Here is a 10,566-nt window from a genome sequence, read left to right as displayed (position 1 = left end):
TATCCCATTCATTTCCAGCCAAAGAAAAGATAAGGTTGTGGGTGATGTGGAAGGCCTCTGCTGACCCCCTGGAGGGCTGCTGCCAGCCAGAGCATGAAACAACAACAAATGCTGAGTCGATAGACCAATACAAAGCAGGTTCATGAGGTAGTTGCAGCTGTCATGATTTACAAAACCAAAAGTTTCAGGTGGGTAGCTGTGCAACAGAAGAACAAGATTAGGGTCCAGCAGCACCTTAAAGACCAACTAGATTTCCAGGGTGCGAGGTTTCCAGAGTCGGAGCAGCGGTCATGATCAAGGAACTCTTCTGCACCTGGTAAGCAGCAAGTAAGTTCTGAACAGCGGGAAACCAAACCCTTCCTCGAGAAGCCTCCTAGAACCGCTTCCACCTGATGAATCCCCCCTCGAACGCGGCCCGCACCCTGCGCGCCGCCGCCGAGAGACCCGCTCCGTTCTCTGCAACGCGCGCCAGCCAGACAAAAGCGCCTTTGCAACGCACGCTCGCGTGACCGGCTGCAGCTCCCCAGAGGGTTGCGGCGCACCCAGCGCGGCAGCCTCCCGTCGCAAGAGCCGAGGCGGCCCCGGGGCGGCTCGCCAGTTCCCAGCCGGGACTCCTGCAAACCAGCGAGCCCCGGGCGCCCGCCGCTCCGCACCGCTCCCGGGAGGCTTCCCGCCGCCCCTTTGTCTCAGCCTCGGGCTTCCCTCCCGGCTCCAGCCCCGGGGCTCGTCCCGCCACCGCGCCCCGCCTCCCAGGGCCGCCCTCGCCCGGCCTCAGCCCTCCGCGGCTGCTCCTCGCCACGCCCCCGGCCGCCCTGCCTCCCTCCCTCTCTGCCTGCCTCGCTCGGCGCTGGGGCTTCCCTCGCTCGGGCTGCGTTCAGTGCCGTCCGCGCCGCGCTCAGCTGTGCTCCGCTCGTCTCAGCATGTCCCGCGGCGCGCATCCGGCGGGCGCTGGGAGCTGCTAGGTGGCCCGGGCAGCCCGTCCGCTCTTCGCTGCGCGCTCGGGGATGGAGGGCGCCTGAGGCGGCGGCGGCCAGTGCGGGAGCGAGAGGCAGCCCCTCGCCATGGAAGCGCCGGCGGCGGCGCCCGCCTCGGCCCCCGGCCCCGGCGCGGCTCCCGCGGAGCTGGCCAAGGATACCGACCGGCAGCTGCGCCTCCGCCTCTGCGTCCTCAACGAGATCCTGGGCACCGAGCGGGACTACGTGGGCACCCTGCGCTTCTTGCAGTCGGTGAGTTGGGTCAGGCGCGGCTCGGGCGAGGGGAGCGAAGCGGGGAGGGGGCGTGGGAATGGGGGCGCCGGGGGGCTCCTGCGGCTGCGGCGCGTCGACCCAAAGCGGGCGATCCCTGCCGCCAGGGTCTTGCTCGGAGGGTCTTGCGAAGGGGGACCCTCCCGGGGGATTTGTGTTGGTGCGGCCAGGGTGGGGGGCTGGCCCCTCGCTGAAGCTCGTCATTTGGCCGCAGGATTGGAAAGGGGTCTCGTCCCTACGTGAACAGGGATCGATCCCCTTCTTCCCCTGTGCGTTTGGGAAGCGCGGCCACCGACGGAGTTCGGAGTTTGTGGCCGGCGCCGCCTGGTCGAAAGGCATCATCACCTGTAGAACCGAAGCCCCCGGTGGGCGGCCCCGGGGACAAGGACTGCACGGGGGGTCGGTGAAATGCCACGGCTTAGAGAGGGTCGATTGCTAAGGCGAGGCTGTTCTGCTCTTGCATAGAGTGTCTTGCCGAAGATCCGGGCTTCAGGTGGCACAGCGCACTCAGGCCCGGGGTGGGCAACACAGTTGGGCCTGACTTGACCAGAAGACACGGCCCGGCCTGTCTGCATTGGGGAAAGCAGAGTGAAGGATTTCCAGGGTGGGATGTCAACGCAGCAGGGTGCAACATCCATTGTGTGGGTTTCCTTCATCTTCATGTTGACTCTGGGGGAGGCGCTCTGCTTTCAGGAGGTCTCCAGAGGTGGTCTTCTTACCTCAAGCGGCAACAGCATTTCTTCGCTTTGGAGGGATAGCTGTTTAGCCCACGTTGGAAACGCAAACCCGGTGGCTGATGCTGGGCATGGTGTTTAAATCACCCCTCTCAAGATGGGTATGCAGTTGCTTGTTCCTGAGGTTGTTCGTCAGGTAGTGGAGTCGGCGTAAGAGGGAGCTCTTTGCAAACAACAGTAACGTTGTTCTGTTGGTAGGGCTTGTTTTAAGGGCAAAGCAATTGGAATGTTCCCCGTTTTAAGATTTGTTTGCCTTATTTTTTTTAAAGTTGCTTTTGATTCCTGCCCCTCAAACGATGTCTAGCAGAACATATGTGTGTAATGCTTTGTGCCCTTCCTGATTTCTCCACAAGTGCGTTTTAATGCTTGGAGATCCTTTTGCTTTTAACTTGTGGCTGTTTGAGAAAGTTAATTTCTGTTACTTGCAGCTCAGCTGGAAACTGCTGCTTGAGGTTGTTGTGTTTTTTTGTTCTGTTCCGTTTTGTTTTGCTTCATCGTTGTCAAGTTAGGTGCAGGCTTGTTTGGAGGGTGTTTTGGTGTGGGCACAATGAGTATCCTCAGGCAAACCAAAAAGTAAAAAAAAGAATCTGGCAACTCCCCCCCCCCCCCCGCCCCTGTACTTTACATCAGCATCCCACCGCATTTCTGTGTGCAATTTTGCACACAACCGCTTTGTGGCTAATTCATTTCTCACAGTGTTCTAAAAGTGTGAGAAGGGACAGTTAGTTTTGAGCATTGCCTGCAAACATCCGCAATTGTGCTCGTTTTCTAGAGAGTCTTTGTTAGTGGCACAGAGAGCTTGGATTGGCATAGCCCTTCTGTGAATTCATCATGTCTGTCCTGTGCCAACATCATATGCTCTATAAATGCAAGACCGCCTCTAGGAATCAAATTGCCGGAGTGTGTTTCTGTATTATGCACTACAGAAGTCTGAATAATTCAGAATACATTTTGCAGAGTGCCTATCTGCATTATTTTGCTCTTGTTTTTCAAATGAAGCTAGTATTTCCCTAGTAACAAGGTCAAATGGCTGGATGCCCATATCCCCCGAAAGAAGTGCAAGCCAAGCTGTCTCTGACCGGGTCCCCTCTGCCCAATCCAGCCACCTTTTCCAGAGCTTTTCTGCCAGCGTTGCCTAGGGATTCGTTTGCACCATTAACCTGCCCTGGATGTAATGGGAGGTATGATGCGGAGGCATGCCTTGCCGTCTTGCCAATCTGAACGTCTTGCCTCCTGTGCCGTTGGTTATGCATCTGCTGCTGTATTATGCATTTCTGTGTACATAGGCTCCTTATCCATGGTGTCTACCTTTAAGGCGCTATCCAGCTTGGTGCTAGGGTACTTGAAGGACTGTCTCCTCCCATACTGTCCAGCCCACCTTTTAAGGTGGACCCTGTTCTCTGTATTTCTGAGGCAGGTAGTGGTCATCTTTCAAACTGGTCCTATATGTTCCCATCTTCTCTTGACAATCAGCAGAGATAGAAACTAGTTCTTTAAAATTGTATTGTTGTATATTGTAGGGAGGGGATCTCAAGATGATCCGCAAATGAGTTAGGAGCCATAGACCTCATCACTATGTTGTATTGGATTCCTACTAATGCTATGCCTTTGTGAACTTGTATCTGTTTACCTTACAGCATTGTTTATGGAATTGTTCTTGATATTGACTGTACTAATCTCACACTGTGTAATCCACCTTGAGTCTCAATGAGAAAGGCGGACTATAAATAAATAAAATGGAATTTGCTATTCCTAGAAGCCCAGTTCTCTTCCTGTGCTCTGCCATAGCAGCTTCAGTCATCTGAACAGGACTTTCTGCAGATACCACCCTGCAGATGGGCAAAATCAACAGCTGCTCATACACACATTCTCTGTATTGGCCTTCACCTTATGGAATGGCCTGCCTGAAGAGGTCAGGAAAGCTCCTACTCTTTTGGCTTTCTGCAAACTATGCAAAACTGAATTATTCCCAAGGCCCCGCAGTGGCTGAAGAAGTGGCAGAGAGGCCCAGCATGGTGGCCAGCCCTCCCAAGGCCCCTGTAGCAGGGGCCTGCCAAATCAGTTTTCTAGAGCCCGTTATATTTTTCCACACAACGGGCTCTGTTGCTAGTTTAATATATCATGTCATTACTTCTGTTTTGTTTCAGCAATGGTTCATCTCTGTATTTGTATTTGGAGAGCCCCCACTCTCCAAGCTTTCTGCAAACGATACAAAACCAAATTATTCAAAAAGGCTTTTGTATTGTAGGGAGGGGTCTCAGATGCTCCGCTAATGAGTTAGGGACTATAGACTTCATCCATAGACTTTACCACTCTGTTGCCTTTTGTACTATCTGTTGCTTTAAATGTGTTCCTATGTCAGCTCTAGAATTGCTTATCTTCTGTTTCAGCGTTTCTTCAGCTCTGTATTGCTAGAATTGCTTATGTTCTGTTTCAGCATTTCTTCAACTCTTGGATTCTTCAACTCTTGGATTGGATTCTTGCTAATATTATGTCTTTGTAAATTTGTGTTTATTTACCCTATTACATTGTTTATGAAATTGTCCTTGATACTGACTGTACTAATCCCACACTGTGTAATTTGCCTTGAGTCTCAGTGAGAAAGGCGGACTATAAATGACCTAAATTAAAAAAATGCTTGTTTTTTAATTTCTGCAATCCGTATCTTAGTGTATTACTTGTTGCATGTCCCGGCTGTTGATCGTATTGACTTGCATTGGGTAATCTATCTTGAGTTTCAGCTAGAAAGGACTATAAATAACATAAAAATAAACAATAAACTTTGTGTAGCAAAATGACATGCTGAGAACATTGCCAGCAAGATCGAAGTCACACGTGGGACATGCTTGAGGGCTTCCCTTTGGTGATCACTTGGGAATCTTCTCATGCTTCAGTTAATGTGCAGTACCGTTCTTCGAAAGTTATGCTTGTCATGTTTGAAATGCCAATATACCCTTCCAATTGGTCATGGAAAATGAGCGGGAATCTGGCAAGGGAACTGTGCCCCCTTGCTAGTATGCAAAAGGGTTATTTCCATACAGGAAAGAGAAGTTAAATTGTGAAAAAAAAAATCCCAAATATGTGCAACTGTATGAAAAAAGGCAAGTGTTGGACTAAAACGACACTGCAGATCTGTTCACATGTGATGCAAAAAGCAAGGAAGATTGAAATGTGATATTGAATAAAGCCGAAGAACAGAAGAAGAGCCCAACTGGGCCAGACCGGTGGTCCATCTAGTCCACCATCCTGTTTCATATGGTGGCCAACCAATTGCCTTGCAGGGCAAATGGGGCACAGAGGGTAAAGCCCTCTCCCCAAATGCTTCCTAGCACTGATAGTTAGGGGTTTACCGCCTCTGAATGTGGAGGTATCCTTTAGAAACCATGGTTAGTAGCCCTCACTTGACCTCTCCATCATGAATCTATCTAATCCCCTTTTAAAGCCATCTATGCTCATGTCCGTCTTCCCGCATTGGTCACTTTTAAAACCCTGATAACAGGAACATTTAACACACTGCAGTCTTGCACATGGGCATGCCAGCAGCAGGAGAGCGTCTCATGTGTGAAATCTGAATTCTGTGCATAACCCCTCCGTTTCCCTTTGTTATTTGCGTTGTTGGCAGCATAGAAGGTGTGGGTTTTCTTCCTCTTTCTTTTTTCCTCTGTTCCCTTTTATTTTTCTAAAATCTGGCAGTGTAAAGTGACTTATTCACAGCAGACTGGCGAGATAGTTGCTTTAAAAATGACACTAATTTAAAATCTGGTTCTCTCTCAGAACTCAGAAGTATATAATTGCTAAAACTTCTCAGTTAAAAGAGGCTGCTGGCTTCATTTCTTGAAAGTGTTTCTATAAACAGCTGCTGTCCCTCTTCAGGCAAAACAAATCAAACATCTTTGACCCAAGTACTGAATTTGTGCCTTTTGCCATTATCCAGTGACTCCTTGCCAGGAATGAGCTGCAAACATTTACCTTTGACATGGCACAGGCGTTTATTTTCATTGAAGTTAGTTCCTCTAACTGTCACACACAGGAGGAACCCCATGTTCTCTTAAGAGGTGTTGGGGTCCCTCAGAGGACAGGAGAAATAGAACCTGTTTCTTTGTAGGCATGGGACTGTCTGGTAAGAGAGACTGATTAAAGTAGCTGTCTAAAAAAATAGCTGTACATAGGACAGACAGGCCAAGTGTGGGAAGGTGGAAGAAAGTAAGTGCGGGGAGAAAAGTTGGTAGCAGTGCTGGAAGGAATGAAACCTCAGGGTGGTCGTGCAGAGGCAGAGACCAGGGCCGTCGTCACACGGGCATCTGTTCCGTTAAATTTACAGCATATAGCGTCATAGCTGATATCGGCACAGTAACGTTTCTTTGGGTCACCTCGCGTTTCTTCGCGCTCCCAGCTGTCCACACCTAAGCACTCTGTTCCGTTCTCTCTAATGGGCGCAGAAGCAGCTCCTCCCCCCTTTTAAAAAAATTTTTTGCCGTTTAATTCCACTATAACGGAATAACATTAAGCTACCTAATCTACTGCTGTTTCCTGAATAATCTGAAATCCGTGTGCACAACTGAAGTTGTTGTCAGCTGGATGAGGCTGCAATTTTCCGCACCTAAGATCCTCTCGGTAACGCAAAACTGAAAGCGGAAGTCAGATAGAATGGTTGCAGAGTTTAAAATTTTCCTGCACAGACAAAAAAATTCATTATGTTGCAATAACAGAGTTATGTTAAAAAAATTAAAAAACCAAAAACGACTTTACATGGACATTTGTATCGTGGTGTGTTTTTGGGTTAATCTTTCTCCAATGGCGATTGAGTCATTTTTACTTCAGCAGAAAGTTTGCATAGTGTTATGTTGTTATGGCGTTATAAGGACATAATAAAATAAAAAAAAGGGGAGTCGCGGGAAGAAATGGATTCTGGGATTGAAGGGAGGGCATAGGGTGTTGCGAGGCGAAATACATCGATGTGAGGCATTCACACTGAGGCACAAAATAGCGCGACTATCAAGCACAAAGCAGAAGAGAGAAAATTGCTACAGTGTTGGAATAAGGTGGGTGTTTGCCAGGAAATAGCGCCATTTTAGTGCTAAATAAAAGCCAGTGTGACGACGGCCCAGAGCAGGAACAAAGCTTGTAAGAGATGGATCAGATCTAGTGGTGGTAACAAATACAGCACTTGTAGCAGTGTCGCACACAAGCAGTTGGCCTGTGTGAGGCACATGAATAAACCAGATCAAAAAGTGTGTTTACATGTGACAGGATGTGCGTCCAGTGCTTTCATGGGCAACTCATGACCACCATTTTGTCTGTTGCATCCTTGAATGGTACACAATAGGTGCTTTGTCTCACAGACGCATGAGTGGGGCAAAACTCAGTCCAGAGAAATACTACTTCATGCTGACCCATGGAGTGACCTGCTGGGAAGAAGATTCTCTCAGGGGCTTTTCCAAATTGAAGCGTTCTCTTTTCTTTTTCTTCTCTTCTGGAGCTGTTAGCAGGGGCCCAAGCCAGCACCACCCAGGATTCTCCAGACCTCTGGTTTCTGTGCCTTGTCTATCAAGAAATCAAGAGTTGTGGGAAGCAGGCCTCACTTTGACTAAGTCTGTTCATAGGGTGGGGAGCTTCTACAAATCCTTTTCAGAGTACCCACTTCCTCTGTCAAACGAGAAGTACTACCTGGGTGGAGGCCTTGCTAGGAGCTCTTAGGTTTTGCCTAGCCCACTCAAGTGCAAGGAATGATCAGTAATCCAGATAGTTATGGGCACAAATCATGTGACCACAATTCTGTCCCCGGTTCCTTGGGAACAGTGGGTAATGTCAGAGCAGATTGCTTCCGGTGCCATCCATAACACCACAGAGTTTGTGGAGGTGAGGGGGAAGAGCACTTCTGAATTCTATGGAATGAGGAAGAAGCAAAACTGCTCACATCTGTGACACATCTGTGTGTCTTTACCTACTGGAAGAGTACAGTAATCTTTTTGGCTCTTAACTTCCTATTGTCTGGATCTTTTTGAGTAGCCAGGTGTGCAGGCTGGTGGTTAATGTCTTACCTTCTGTGAGGACCCCGCTGCTCTTATCCATCTTTAGATCCTCTTTTCCTCGGCTGATGGCAATGTGTCCTGGGTGGGGCTACCATTTCTCCTCTCCCTCAGCTTAGGTGTACCTGATAGCAGTGGCGCTTGCTACCTGACCTTGATTAATTGGCTGTTTCTTCAGGGATGAGAGCTGCTGGCAGGAATTCATCCGTAATTTGGAATGTAGGGATGAAAGATATATGCTGAATAGTAACTAATGGGCTGTAGCTATGGCTCACTGAAATGGTGAAGCTGTGTGTGGGCTGTATCAATTCAGACTGCTCATGTGTGTGAATGTTCTGCCCTGTGAAAATGTTCTTTTAATGTGGAAAACTCGCACATGAAGAAGGCTGGACCAAATCTATTCTCTTTGTTTCCTACTTTTCTGTGTGAAGGGATTTTTAAAAAAATGTATGGAGGTGCATTCCGTCTTGTGAGTAGCTTGGAGTAGTATAGCTCAGACACAGTCAAACCACCTGAGTGAGAACAAGGCCTCAGTCATGTCTTCCTACATCTTCCTTCTATGCATGCTCATTTGGGGATAAATTTCACTGAGGCCAATAGGTCTGTAGTAAGCTATGGTCAGTTTGGCAACAGGACCAAAACCTGATTTGTGACTTCTTGTGTGGCAGATTGGAGGTAAAAGAGACTGACAAGCTTGTGTAGAGTTTTTCCAGCGGTTGCCTCAGGAACCTTGGTTGTAAGACAATATAAAAAGTGGTGCCAGTTGTTTTAAAAATGAGAGATTTTCTTCAATGGTGCAAAATAAGCACTTCCTGGAGTGGGGGAATTGGGCGGTTTAGGCTGGTACTCCTTGTTAAATATTTAGAATTCACACCCTAGACTTCACTTAGTCCTCCCAATAAATAATGTGGTGGAATCAAACATCAGAGTTCGGTGAGTAGCGTGGTAGCAGGCCTTCCAGTGACTTCCGGGCTTCCCTGGTAATGTAAAAGAATCCTCCTCTTTGTTTGATGTAACATACTTGCTTATAAATCAGCCTCTACTACTGTGGGCATTTTTACTTTCCTTAGAAGACTAGTATGTGGCCATGTTGCAGTTAGGGAAAAGTTTTCTTTTGTGTAGGCCTAGAAAATTCCCCAACCCCCCTGCGAGGTGTGTGGGGGTTCTCTCCCACACATAAAGGCCCTATTTTTATTTGTTTTGTACAAAAAACTCTGTGGCCTTTATTTTACTTTTCTGAGTCAAAAAAGCATTAAGTGGGACAGAGAGGGTGGGAAGAGAGTTTGACTGAAGTGACAAATATTTTCTCTAAGTCCCCTGAAGAAGCCACAATACAAGCCATGCAAAAGGGATGTGTTTTCAATGAACACAAAAAAGTACTGCTCTTAAAAAAGGTTTAGGTTAGAAACAGAAGAAAACAATATTTCCCTGAATATCCAACAGCAGATAGCAACAGGCTGCGTGATTTTGAATTATGAACAAAATAAATTTTTAAGGCTGCAATCACTGGTTTTGCCTTTTGCATGCTTTAATTTGTCCTTTTGCTGAACTTTGAATCACTCTGTGGATGCTAGTGTCCAAACAGCTGCATGAGAAAAAAAACACTTTGGCGTGTGCAGAGGTGTGTGTATGTGTGTGTTAGCAATTTCCCCCAAGAGTTGGATCCCCCCCAGCAATACACTGTGTACCTCCACTGGGTCTCTTACCCTTCAAGAGTGGTTTTTCTGGGCTGCAGCAGTGGGGTCAGAAAATCCCCTGTATGCACACTCTTTGCACACAACTTTATACAATCGTTTATTTTGCATATTATTAAGTATTTCACAAGGCTGCATATTTTCATTGACCTTTACTGAATGAAATTTTGAAAATCAACGTTGATCATTTAACATGGAACTGTGTGCGACTACTCAGAAAGAAACTTCAGAAAGTTTCTAATGATTCCTAGAGCTATCCTTTGTCACTTGTAGGTTGTACCTGAAAGTGATGTAGCAGTGTTGATGGCATCAGATGCACACTCATGATCCCTGCTCCCAGTGCTCCTGCAAGTTGCCAGGCCTGGCCTGGCAACCCTAGTCATGCATGAATGGAACTACGCACTGACTAAGGAAAGCCTGCGTGCTTGCTTACCAGTCCCCACTGAGCCTCTAGTGGCTGCGGCTTCTATTGCAGACATGGCAAATCTTTTTATTATTTATTTATTTATGTATTTATTTTATTACACTTCTAGACCGCTCTCCTCGTCAGACAGGCTCAGGGCGGTGTAACAACATACTACCTCTACATAAAAATTAAAAACAATAAACACATTATAAAAACATTGAAACATTCATTTTTATTTGAATGAGGGCAGCAAATAACAAGCCCTGCCTTAAATTGGCCGTGACTACTTTCTGAAACGCTCAGTGGGTGCCAGGGGAAATATTGGTGGGTGCCATGGTGCCCATGGGCGCCATGTTGGGAAACGCTGTTCTAAGGCATGACATGCCACAGTGTGGAAAGTGGGTTAAGGTAGAAGATGGTGCAGTGAAAGAAAGTTGATTCATACAAGAAACACTGCAG

General features: G+C 47.6%; 1 protein-coding gene across 2 annotated transcripts in view; it reads left to right on the top strand.

The window, feature by feature from the left end:
• The first annotated feature begins 891 nt into the window (after nt 1-891).
• PREX1 (phosphatidylinositol-3,4,5-trisphosphate dependent Rac exchange factor 1) overlaps nt 892-10,566 on the top strand; it is a 301,144-nt gene continuing 291,469 nt past the window's right edge. For both annotated transcript variants that reach the window (XM_054981047.1, XM_054981046.1), the window contains exon 1: nt 892-1,226. In XM_054981047.1, the coding sequence (XP_054837022.1) occupies nt 1,062-1,226 (165 nt within the window). In that variant the 5' untranslated portion in view covers nt 892-1,061. The remainder of the gene's footprint in view (nt 1,227-10,566) is intronic.

This window comes from Eublepharis macularius, chromosome 5 (assembly GCF_028583425.1).
Source record: "Eublepharis macularius isolate TG4126 chromosome 5, MPM_Emac_v1.0, whole genome shotgun sequence".
Taxonomy (NCBI): Eukaryota; Metazoa; Chordata; class Lepidosauria; order Squamata; family Eublepharidae; genus Eublepharis; species Eublepharis macularius.
The sequence above is the reverse complement of the archived record's forward strand: the minus strand, read 5'-3'. Positions and strand labels throughout refer to the sequence as shown.